Source organism: Lampetra fluviatilis, chromosome 41 (assembly GCF_964198595.1).
Source record: "Lampetra fluviatilis chromosome 41, kcLamFluv1.1, whole genome shotgun sequence".
NCBI classification, from domain to species: Eukaryota; Metazoa; Chordata; class Hyperoartia; order Petromyzontiformes; family Petromyzontidae; genus Lampetra; species Lampetra fluviatilis.
Genome location: NC_136315.1, coordinates 493248 through 506311, shown reverse-complemented (window position 1 = coordinate 506311; position 13064 = coordinate 493248). Strand labels below are relative to the sequence as shown.

The window sequence follows — 13064 nt, the reverse complement described above, 5'->3', positions numbered from 1 at the left end:
TTGATTTCTGCATAACCGGAGGAATGTTTAAAAGGGAAGCAAAAAGCTCAGTGAAAGCTGAGGTCTTGTTAAACACCTTGGTGTAATCTCCAGCAAAACGTAATGTTTCTAAATGTTGCTTGCTTTTTACCATTCCTCCTCCGGTGTTGCTGATAAAACGAAATCAATTGATCGGCACGTGTGCCCATGACGTGACAACTTGGTTTCAATGGCTCTGTTGGGTGGTGGAGGGTTATTGTAAAAAATAAAACGGACATTCCCACACGCTCGAACCCACAGTAAGTTAATAACATAATACAGTAAGTCCCCGCTGAACACGTTGGTGTTCATACGATGCTTCTTCTATTCTTCTATTCGGGAACACTTTTGCACGATGCGGTCTCGCGCGCCGTTATTAAGCAGTTCCTGAGCAGTCGACGACAAACTAGTTTCTTGAGCTGTGTGGCTGAGCTGTGTGATGCAGTACGCGGAATCCATGCACGTGCAGTGCAATAACGCGGGCTGCTGACGGGGAAATGGTACTGCACTGGCAGCAGGGGGCAGTACACAGGTTAGCAGAGGGAGATCTCAGGGGAAGCCCCGGAAGGGGTCGATCTGGAAGCCCGAGAGCCTGCTAGTAGGTTCGAGAAAGAGGGCGTGGCGGGGGCGGAGCGAGGCCACGCCACGAGAATAAAAGGGCGACCGGGACAGGAGCTCGGGGCTGTTTGCTGCAAGTGGATCCCCTCGCTGTGTCGCGGTTCGTCACCTTTGTCGCCGCCGCCGTCTCGACCACCTGAGACGCCGCTAGCTTGACGGCCTGCCGACTGTTCCAGCGAGGTCGTGACGTCAAAGAGACGGATGTGTGGACTAGCGTGTAGGCACGCGGGGTACTTGTGGTTCCCCGACGTGTAGAATAAAAGAAGGTGCCTTAAGAATCCTGAGTCACTAGACATGCATGTGTGTTGAATTTCTTTCGCACCATACGTAGCTAACCGTGCTAATCGGAGGTGCGGGGGAAGGACAACACACTAAACACATGAAGCAGTTCGAAAGAAATAATTTTCAGTTTAGATGTAAAAGTACATAGCTCCAGTGGCTTCCTAATATCAGAAGGAAGAGTGCTCCAGACGGCCTTAGGAGCGCATCTGAAAGCGTGCGATGTGGTGACCATCTTTGTTTGATGGCCAGCCAAAAGCCAGCTGCTGCGAGGATGACCGGAGATGAAAAATCTGATGTGGGCTTACGGGGACTGCACTACGTTAGCTACGGTGATGTCGCGAGTGACGGAGGGGTGAGGCACGGGTTGGGGGGCGACGCTCACCGCCGCCGAGCGGAGCCCAGATGACACGCCGCAGTGCCCGCGCCCACTCCTCCATGTCGCTCTGCGAGCTCGCCATGAGCACGGTGCTCTCCGCACTGCCGCCGGCACGTTCCCCGCCTGCACCACACGGTGCACACACACGGCGCACACACGGCACACACACGCGGCGCACACACACGGCGCACACACACGCGGCACACACACGTGGTACACACACGCGGTATACACACGCGGCACACATGATGCAAACCAACACAGTACCATCACACACCCCCACCCCCCCAGAGTGCAATGGACGCCGATCACTTACTTATTAGTTTAACACGTTGGCTTTCGCGACCAAAATTATTCGTAATTTAAGATTTTTTTGTGGTGAGATCGCGTAAATAAAAATGCGTAGTCAAACCCGCCACCACCGCCACACACAGCCAAATAGTAAGGTTTGTCACCAAACAAAACGTGTCGATTAGTTACTAGTTCAGCGCAACGATGCGTTGGAGAGTAAACCCACAGTATTTACAATTTGAGTACTTTGACGTTTCGCTGGCGATTACAACCAGCTTCCTCAGGCGATTTGCCGGAAACAGGAAGACTTCTTCTCAAATTATAGGTGTTTCTGTATATTTACAGCAGCCATACGCATCACCTATTGCAGTCTACCAGAGACCTGGAATATGAAGGGTGAGAAATTCAACTCTGGCTACACAGATCGGTGTGTAGACAAACACCCTTCGCATAGCTATAACAGACTGTTGCGGCTATTGCTGTAAGCGAGCACCTATGAAGGACGGCACTGCACATGAGAGCATGGGTGGGCAGCATCACGCCCGGCCTCCTTTGTCTCCCGAGTGGTAATGTTTCCACACTGCACCAGGCACATTTGAGGCTGAGACGACCTAGGGGAGTTCAGATAGTCATCGCCGGTGTTGGCCGTGAGCGTGAATCGGACTCGGATCGCCGGGTTCGTAGCGCAGCGCGCTAACTGCTACACTACCGCTCCCCACAACGGACTGTTGGGGCAAGTGCTGCTAGCGAGCACCTATGAAGGCGGGAACGGCACACGAGGTGGTGGGTGGCCAGCAGCACGTCTCCCCCACAGACACACGGCACCGCACAGCGACAGACGCACGGGCAAGTGCGTGCCCTAGCCGTGCACCCGCACCTGGGCGCCTCACCTGACAAGATCTCGAGCAGGTATTTGTTCGGGTCATCCGGGGTGGGGGGTCGCTCCAGCACGCGGCTCCCCGGCAGGAACAGGGAGCCCTGCCGCGGGAGGGGGGACGTGGGTGGTGGGCGAGAGAAGGGAGAGACACAGTGGCGGAGGACCGGAGCTGGGAGCAGGTGCAGCTGTCTTGGGGCCCCGCGGCGGCGAGACGTTAACTGCCTCGCCCGGCATGTAAGGAGGTCGTGGGTTCGATATAGACCCTGACGCCTGTAAATGTGGAGTTCGCGTGTCTCTCTCCCCGTGGCCACGTGGTTTTTCTCCGGGTCCTCCGGTTTTTCCCTCCCTCCACATTTAGAATCAACGTGCATTTAGATTATTTGGCTGCTGTACATTTCCAGGTGATAAGACACTTCGTTGAGCTATCATTTGTGGCTAGGTGGCTTCTGAAGAAGACCTATACAGCTCAGTGGGCCTTACCTGGTATAATAAAAATGTGTTTCGTTTATAGTTTAGTGCACCGTCCCCGCTTGGCCATGCATCGCCGCTGCCCTTACTGCCGCCGTGCCTGGGAAAGAGTCCCGGGACTCCCCGAGCGAACGTCATTGGGGGGGGGGGCGAGGGGGAACCCCCGGCACGGCGAGGACTCCAGCGGTCCAGGGAGATGGCCCAGCAGCTCCCGCCCTGCTCAGGGCAACTCGGAGGCAGGGAAATAAACGCTGGCAAGATGGCAAACGGCCACATCCAAATGAATTAAGATACATTCGATAGATTTGATTTATTTCAGCAGGAAGGGCCCAATTAGCTGTTAGGATCTATTACATGGTCGTTCTGCGATTGTACAGATGTTGTACAGATGATAATGAATTCATTAGTCGGCCTATTTATTTATATCTTTAAAGCCTCACGGAGTCCCAAGGCTAATCTTCAGGAGTGTTCCACAGTCGAGCCCTGTAATTAATGTAGCGTCTTTAAAATGTCTCCTCTCTGTTGATATTATTCCCTCTATCTGCCTTTCATTTCCCTCGATTTCCTACTTCCTCTCTTCCCCCTTGCTCACAGCCAGGGGCACCTATAGCTGTGCATGTTTATCCTGGCCGCTTTGATGTCGCGTACATTCGCCGTTGTCTGCTCTCCCCTGCGTTTGTCTTGTAGTGTATAATAACAACAACAACAAAACAGCCAGCACTTACAATATCAATACCGAAAGCGGTGGTATTATTGTGTGACAATTTGCGGGATCAGAATGACTTGGAATTGCCGTGTCAAAGGGCATTCGCCCAGTGTCATCTACATCAGCAGCAATTGTCGATTCACCGCTGGACGAGTGCCTCTGCACATACTGTTGGCCAACTCTTAGGGTCTCAGTGCTGCCCGCCAACACGAACCGAGCTGAGTTTGTATTTGATTTGTTCCACAGATCATCCCATTTCATCCAGTTTCCCCGGGGATATTTTGCAAGGGAGATCCGTGGTGCGTGAGTACGAGCAGCCACGACAACAATAACAACAAACATCAATATTGAAGAGAACGCGTTACAAGGTCCTCAGGGAGTATTGCACAACTAACACACGAGGCGTTTGTCTGTCGTAAAACGAAAACACGACGCGAATCGGGGGGAAAAACCTGAAAAGTATAGTATGATTAGCACGGTTGGCTACGTACGGTGAGCAAGGAGTTCAACGCGCATACGTACATGACAGCGTAGGTGCTGGAAAAAAAAAGGTTAGGTCGAGGTGCAAGTAAGCTCTACATTGAATATCTCCCTCGCCACGGCATTTCCCTACTTTGCCTGCCATTCGGTCACCAGTCTCTTGATCAGTAACGGACGCACACAAGAAGCTGCGTTATTGGCTTCATTTGGCAATAGCCTGCTGAATAAAAGTGACGCGTGATTGAAGAAACTTCTCATTTATAATGAATGCCAAGATTCAGCTTGTGGGTTTTTTTGTCTTGCAATTCTTTTTCAACCGTGAAAAAAACGACATCCATTATGAAAATAAAAAATTCTGTAATTGTTAAGTATTAGTCCAGATATTGGTCTTGAGAACATGCACACTGCGACGAGCGCGTCTTATCTCCACGTGGCTAACGGGTACGTGGCGATATAATTAATCGTCTGTGTTTAAAACGCTCATTTCATAGCTTTGTTTCCTTAAACAATATTTCATTATGGATTGTACTATTTTCTCTTTTGTCTTTTTTTTTTACAAAATGTACGTGTTGAGAATTGCAGCTCTTTAGCGTAGCATTTAATGTAATCAATGTGCATGTTAACTTGACTTCAGAGGATGAAATCACATCGTGAGAGCAATGTCATTCATTAGGGAGCGTGGTAAGCCGGCCAAGGTGGCTTAGCGCTCGAACAAGCAACCGGGAGGCTGCTTGCTGGATACGAGGTTGATTCGGACCCATCATCCCTCCGTGGTCTATAAAATGAGTGCCACTTTGTTGGGAAAAGTCAACAGTGGTTGCCCTATGAATAGACTCGCCCCCCCCCCCCACCATATAAATGTGGAATGTATATCAAGTGCTAACCTTGAGCAAGGACATCACTTTGACCTTTTTAACAATACTATACAAATAAAAAATGAACTTTTTTATTTTACCAGGTAGGACCCACTGAGAAATACAGCTCTTTTTCAGAAGCGACCTGGCCACAAATGACAGCTTCCACAAAGTGGCTTATCATGTGGAAATGTATAGCAGTCAAATATTCTAAACGCATGCTTCTAAATGTGGAGGAAAAAACCGGAGGGCCCGGAGAAAGTCCACGCGACCACGGGGAGAGAGACATGCAATGGAATTCACAACCTCCTGTACACCAGGCGAGGTAGTTAACATCTCGCCACCATGCAGATTGCTAGAATATTGTTCTCAACATCAGAAATATTGTATTTATTTCCATAACGTGAATTATAGAACGTTTTACAGTTACAATCCACAGCAAAAGAAATAATCAGACAATGTCTTCAAATATTTTACTGTTCGCAGAACAAAAAAAAGTTTTTCTTATACAACCCATCCAGGCGCCACAGCCTTCTGGTAGTGCACAAACTCATCAGCATTGTTTCACGACAAGGAAACTGGACCGGTTTCGTCACGCGGTGTCTCACCAGCAGTCAGTCTTGCTCGATCAATTCTGGGTGAACTGCCAATCTTACGGGCAAGGACCATCCTCTCTTTACGCTATGGGGGTCCCAGCTCTGAGCAAAAAAAAAACTGATCCGTGTTTACACTCCAGCGAAATCCCTGAGATGTTGGGATCGCCTTCTTCTAAATATCCTTGCAGCGGATTTAGCTGAGCCATCAAACTAAGACGGTCACCGCATCACGCGCTTTCAGATGCGCTTCAATGGTTGTCTGGAGCGCTTTCCCTTCCGATATTCGGAAGCCACTGGAGCCATGCACTTTTAAATTGAGATTGAAAATGCATTCGTCCAGAACTGCTTTAATGTTTAGTTTGTTGTCCTTCCCCCGCATCTCCGATGAGTATGGTTGGCTATGCACGGTGCGAAAGAAATTCAACATACAGACATACTCCGAGGTCAAGGCTTATTTCCTTGGGTGATCGGGATTGTTTGCGTCGCTAGTGCAGCTCGCGGACGATGGAACAACGCTTTGCCTTTGCTCACAAGACAATCAAAGTCTTTAGAGATATTTGAGTCTATCTTGAGAACTCCCCTCTTTAAACTGGCCTCTACCCCCCCCCCCCCCCCCCAGGTTCTGTTTATTGTCTCCTTTCCATACACGGTGGCGCATTGGGACCTTCGGATTGAATGCGCCTTGCAAATGTCAATAATTATTATTATAACAACAAAAACATCCCATCAACATAATAAAGCCAATCCACAGCAGCCTGTTGTAGCAAAATTCCCATTGGCGGGGTGGGTGCCACCTCTGCGGTCCATCCAGTCGGGAACTGCGAACTGCCCGAACTCGCCCAGCGCTGGGAAGGAAACCTCATGGGACCGACGAGACGCCTCCTGCTGCTGCTGCTGCTGCTGCCTTCACGCTGATAACCTCGATGAGCAACTTTCGGAGCCTCGGAACCCGGAGTAACAATTACCCGAGGAGTCTGTCGAGGAGATGAAGAGTCGTAAATTTGAGTTTAAATGTCGGCTCGTGAATTCACTGACACGCACCCAGACATTGACACGCAGGGGACAGTCGATACACGCGCGCACACTCGCACAGACCACCCCTCTGTGGGACGAGCAGTGATGTGAGCGAGTAGCAGCGCCTGTGGGGGGGGGGGGGGGCGAGTGGCCAGCACCACGCCCGGCCGCCTTTGTCTCACAAGCCTCAAATGAGCACCGCGCCAGGTACTCACTTGAGGCTGAGTTGACGAGCTATGCTCGCGTCCTCACCCGCCCACACGGAGCAAGACTCCACCATGCAGCTTGCCGCCTCGCCAACATCGAGAGCCGCCATTCGCCACTAGGTGGCAGTGATATCACCACGGTGCTTGTGCCAGGCTAGGTGTACCGTAAGGCAGTGAGGAGTCGTCGTGTAGCAGTTCGCGCACTGTGCTACGAACCCGGCGACCCGAGTTTGATTCCCGCTTACGGCCAACATCAGTGATGATCATCTGGACCAATCTCGGGCCTCCTCTAGGTTGACTGAGCCTCAAATGAGTTCTTGGTACGGTGTGTAGAAACATCGCCACTCGGGAGACAAAGGCGGCCGGGCATGGCGCTGCCCATCCACTCCCCTTGAGTGCCGTGCCAGCCTTCATAGATGCTCGCTAACAGCACTTGCCCCAACGGGCTTGAGAGGTTATACGGAAGATCTTTGCCTTTGCAACTTAAGTTCATGTCACATGCGAAGGTTCGCTGCTGGCAGGATTGTCACGGAATCAACCTCGGTGCCTACAATGGTCGCCTGACATCACTAGCTGATGCACCGCCTAAGCTCCCCCACTCTGCCACCTTACTGCGTTCTCGCCGCCCGGCGCTCCGCTCATTGTTGTGAGCGCCGCTCCACGACCCTCCGCTGTTGTTGGAGGGTGACTCCTCCACCCGCCCAGTAGCCACGATGTGCACCTATCCTGGCACTGCCCAGCAGCGTCCTTCACGAGTCTCCTCCGCAGAGGCCGACCTTGACACGGCTGGTACCGGGCATCGTCGTCCAGTGCAGTCGCCGCGCGCTCACTCGCGACGCGCACGACAGAGGCAGTGCTCGGACGGAGAGCCATGGGACCTGATATGGCAGCAGCAGGAGTTGGCTTGGCATCCGCATGGCAGCAGCATGTCATCGACAGTCCTTGCAATGAGCAGATCAGGCTGGTGAAAATGAGATGATGATTTGACGGTACGGCTTTTCACAACACACCGTCACGAGTCACGATTATGTTTGTCGCCTCAACATCATCGTCAGCCTCATTATTTGTAATTCAAACTCTAAGCTCGATGTCAAGCAAGTGATAGCCCACGGATGGTACCTCTTTTGCGAGGTAAACCTTGGGACCGCTGTGTTGGGCCACGACGATTGCTGGGCCAGACTTCGCCACCCCGATCGATGCCGGTTGGTTACAGAACACGTGCAAGTTAGAGACATCGTGTTCACTGTTAAGAAAGGTACATTTTATGAGGAAGGACCATTGCCCGAAACGTCGCCGATTTTACGTATATATTTTTTAAGGCAGTGCTGTTGACGAGTGTGTGGAGTGAATTTGTTGTTAATTGTGCTTGTGCACCACTGCCAACTCAGCAGCATCACGATCTAACTATTTTTATTTTACTACGTAAGGCTCACTGAGCTATGTAGCTATTTTTCAGAAGCGATCTGGCCAAAAATAATAGCTCAACGAAGTGGCGTATCGTGTGCAAATGTATAGCAATAACATACTCCCAACGTGTGATGTTCATTCTAAATGTGGAGGGAAAACCCGGAGGACCCGAAGAAAAATCCAAACGACCACAGGGAGAACCTGCAAACTCCAAATATAAAGTAAGGCGTCAGGATCGGGATCAAACCCACCACCAGCCGTGTCAAGGTCGGCCTCTGCGGAGGAGACTCGTGAAGGACGCTGCTGGGCAGTGCCAGGATAGGTGCACATCGTGGCTACTGGGCGGGTGGAGGAGTCACCCTCCGACAACAGCGGAGGGTCGTGGAGCGGCGCTCACAACAGCCAATAGAATAAGTGGCAGCCGCTGGTGGAGACTAATCATGGAGTGGCAGACCAATGAGGGAACGTCCCTGAGAGGAGATCTACCACAGAGACGAGGCGACAGTCAGATCGCGTGATCACGTGTGTGGGTGTGTGGGCGTGAGACGCACAGTTGCATCGCAGGGCCTCGAGAGATGGCGTCATCTTGGGAAAGCTTTCAATTCAGCAGTGGATTGATCATGGCCGACGATGATCGTGCGTACGTTTGAGCCAATTTTTTGGTCATTTATCCATGACGCAAACTACACAGTGACCAAATGTTGTGACTGTTACTACCATAATGGATACACTGAATAAGTGCCTCTCACCAGGATTTCCTATTTGAAATGCCGGTGGCACGCAAGACAACACATTTACACATCGTCTGCACGGATCCCATCGTGCCTGGCAGCTCACCCCCTTAAAATAAGCCACCAACACACTGTGAATTTCAATGTGCAAAGGGCCTTGCCAATTATAATGTAACATTTATTTGTTTATTTCAAAGATACATTTTGCACCGCGGTGGCACCCGCAGTCCGATTCGCTCATCAGACGGGCATTTGGCACGCAAATACTCGCGCTGCGATTGATTTATCCCACCGTCTGTCTGTCTGGGTTATCCTGTCTGCCCATGGACGTCTTTTATCTGTCGCTCTCTGTTCCTCATCGCGCGCGCTTGTCCTGTCTGACGCCTTACCCATCTACCCACACATCTTCCCCAGGCCGCCACCATCTCTCGCGCTCTCGCGGTGTAATAATAACCCACCCGGCTCCGTGGACTCCACCTGCATCAGCGGCGTCGACTGCCGCTCACTGACAGGTCCCAGCAGTCCACGTGCTCCTCTTCCTGTCTCTTCCACGTAATTCCAATCGTGCCCCCTTTCCACGCTTCTTTGACTCGGTTATGTAAATGGATTAATGATTTTGGCATTACATTAAAGTCAACGTTTTTAATTTGCGCCAAGTTATACAGCTGCTTTGGGAATCACGTTTTTTTTGTTCTGCTCCAAGAGTCGTTATCAATTCACGCACAAACGCAGTTGTGTAGGTAACACGAAGGTGGTTTTCCTTATTTTAACATCACAATGTAATTTCAATTCACAGATGGGAATTACTCATTGTGAATTATTTAGACAGCTGCAGCAGTTCCAGAGTTATTACAACCGAAGCTGTTATTGTGTTCTGACGCACGTTTCATCGCTTTGCCCTTTAAAACGTTCTTGTATTATAAGTGGACGGGCGGCTCAGGAGTCAGAGCGTTGAGCCAGCGCTGCCAAGTCCCTGGGTTCGAATCCGGGTTTCAGCTGCCCGTGATAAGACTGCCACATCCCAAATACAGCCTCGGAACGTGCTCCCAATCTTGGGATTAATTTGAAAAATCTGAAAATCAGACCTAGATGTGAAATATCGGATGATCTGAAAAAAAATTCGGAATCAATCCAAAAAGAACACTGGAAGTGACTGACGTGACATCACTTTTCCCACCACGATTCGTGTCGCCTGCCACCCGCTGTGGGTGGCATCGCCATTGTTGGCACACAACTTCATGTTTTACTCGAGCACAGAAGGCAAACGTATGTTGGAAAAATCCACCCCACCCCCCAAAAAAAAGAACCGATCCGAAATTATCCTTATATATCTGAAACCCATCCCCAAACACACACACGCAAAAAACCATGCTTGAAATATAACTGCGCTGTGGGGCTTGGGGGAGCGTGGGGGTGGTTGGGGGGCGGTGTGAGGGTGGTGGAGGGTGGGGATTCGACTCGATGGTGGCGGGCCGCCAAAGGCAACAACGTTTTCGTCAAAGCCGCCGCGGCCGCATGGAACGCCGGTTCAGAGAGAGAGAACAACAACAACCAACAACAATTCAGAGAGATAGAGAGAACAACAACCAACAACAATTCAGAGAGATAGAGAGAACAACAACCAACAACGGTTCAGAGAGAGAGAGAGAACAACAACCAACAACGGTTCAGAGAGAGAGAGAGAACAACAACCAACAACGGTTCAGAGAGAGAGAGAGAACAACAACCAACAACGGTTCAGAGAGATAGAGAACAACAACCAACAACGGTTCAGAGAGAGAGAGAGAGAACAACAACCAACAACGGTTCAGAGAGATAGAGAACAACAACCAACAACGGTTCAGAGAGATAGAGAACAACAACCAACAACGGGTGCGAGGCTGCGAATCGAAGCGTCGGCAAACTCTCGTGTCCCCCACCGCCACGCGTCGCAGCGAGGAGCAAATGCAGCCAGAAGCACTGCGCGATTATTTATTTATTTACCCCCCTCCTGGTGGGGTTTTATTTTGCTTCTTCGTCTTCTCCCCCTTCCTCGCAATTGTTGATGACGAGCAGCGAACAACAAGAACCACCGCCCCCCCCACCCCCCGGGAGCTGGTGGAGTACACGAGCAGAGGAACGCCACGGCAGAGGTTTCGTGGGATAAAGAGGACGGGGGGGGGGGGTGAACGAGGCCGTGTGGGGGGGAGGCAGGGATTGTCTCTTGGTAGAAAAAAAATGCTGCCTACTTTTAGTACAATTTCTATTCTGTCGTCTTACGTGAAAATTACAGACCGCTGTTGTTGATGACGGCATGCCGAGTGGAAATTAAAGCCTCATGGTCGGTTGAGTGGTTGATGGTCACAGTGGCCAAGGTGGTTTGAGGCTTTGGCGCTGGCTGGAGGTGCATGGCTCTGGTGGCTGCATTGTTGAGGGTGATGAGGGTTGGTTGCGTGTCGGAGGAAGGCTTTGGGCGAGGTGACGGAGTCATTGACGGGGTCTTGGTTTGCACGGTTGTTGTTCCTGGGCGTCGATTGGGCAAGGATCGATTTGCTCGGGAGGATTCGAGCATTGAGATTTCGGGTCTAAAAGGCCACAACCCTGCCGATGTGAGTCGGAAAGTCGAACGCCGGTCCAGGGTTTTGCCGACTTGAACAAGTGCCGTTGAAAAACATTGATTCCAAGAAGGCCGACGATGGGCGTAATTGTTATTATGGGTAGTAATATAGAGCCTTCCAAATGTACGTATTTATTGTTTTACCAACCCACGCACCACCACAACATCACGCCATCGTTTTGTATTCCAGTGCGGTTGCAATGACTCGTTGCTTCGGTGGCTATACATCGGTGAATACAAAATATCTTCCTCTCGTTTTCTCTTTCAAGGATATCAAATGCCGCCGCATATTTAACGGTGGGGGAGGGGGGGTAAAAGAATCACCTCCAGCTGATGCGTTCCATGAAATACAACGGATCGAGGCTGCAATGGATTGACAATCCACCGCATATGTCACGTAACCCACGTGCTTCTCACCCCCCCCCCCCCCCCGGGATATTTATTTAGTCACCCACCGGACTCTCACTGACCGTGACCCCAACACTAATGACGATGCTCACATTATGCACGAGCCGCAACATCGCCCGCCGAGATTGTCCGGAGATGGGCACAACCGCGCTCGTTACTCCCGAGTCTCCTGTCCTCCAGAGCCAAGTTGAGACCGTCTCTCGTAGGGGCTCAAAGACTTCACCCCCCCTCCTCTGCTCGCCCTTTTGTCCCCTGGGTCGTGTGAGTTGTTGCTCTGACCAGCAGGGGGGGGGGGATTCCCCCGCCCCCCCCCCCCGGGAGCATTTTAATTGTCCTCGCCCCGTCGCCGCCCGCCCCGCGCAGCACCATCACGCTGGGGGAGGCGCGCGCGGCGACAGCGGCGAGCCCGCGGCCGCCGCGTGCCCGTCGCGTCACGTGGCCGGTGCCGTTCGTCGCGGTTGAACGGTTTAAACAAAGCCTCGGGCGGGTTCCACGCCGCTCCGTTGCGCTCGCGCGCGCGCGTGTCTGTGTGTGTCTGTGCGTGTGTGTCCGTGTGTGTCTGTGGTGTAGTGTAAGGGGTTAGCGCGCTGCGCTATGAACCTGGTGACTCGGGTTTGATTCCCGCTCACGGCCAACACCCAGTGACGATTATCTGAACCGATCCTGGGCCTCCCCTAGGTCGACTCAGCCTCAAATGAGTACCTGGTGCGGTGTGTAAACATCGCCACTGGGGAGACAAAGGCGGTCGGGCGTGGTGCGGCCACCCACCCCCTCGTGTACCGTTCCGGCCTTCATAGGTGCTCGCTAACAGCACTTGCCCCTACAGTCTGTTAAGGCTATACGGGGGATCTTTATCTTTGTCCGCACGTGGGGAGCGGTGTTGTAGCGGTTAGTGCGCTGTGCTACGAACCTGGCGACCCGGGTTCGATTCCCGCTCACGGCCAACACCACCAGTGACGATTATCTAAACCGGTCCCGGGCCTCCCCTAAGTCGACTCAGCCTTAAACGAGTACCCGGTGCGACATCGCCACTGGGAGACAAAGGCGGCCGGGCGTGGTGTTGGCCACCCAATCCCCTCGTGTGCCGCGCTGGCCTTCATAGTTGCTCGCTAACAGCAAGTTTTGGATTAAAAAAT

General features: G+C 51.9%; 1 protein-coding gene across 1 annotated transcript in view; it reads right to left on the bottom strand.

Annotated features, from left to right (window-relative positions):
• LOC144946408 (rho GTPase-activating protein 22-like) overlaps nt 1-13064 on the bottom strand; it is a 44189-nt gene that overhangs the window by 13218 nt on the left and 17907 nt on the right. The window contains exons 3-4 of the mRNA XM_078875210.1: nt 2476-2563; nt 1301-1417 (exon numbers count right to left, since the gene is read on the bottom strand). Of these exons, the coding sequence (XP_078731336.1) occupies nt 1301-1417; nt 2476-2563 (205 nt within the window). The remainder of the gene's footprint in view (nt 1-1300; nt 1418-2475; nt 2564-13064) is intronic.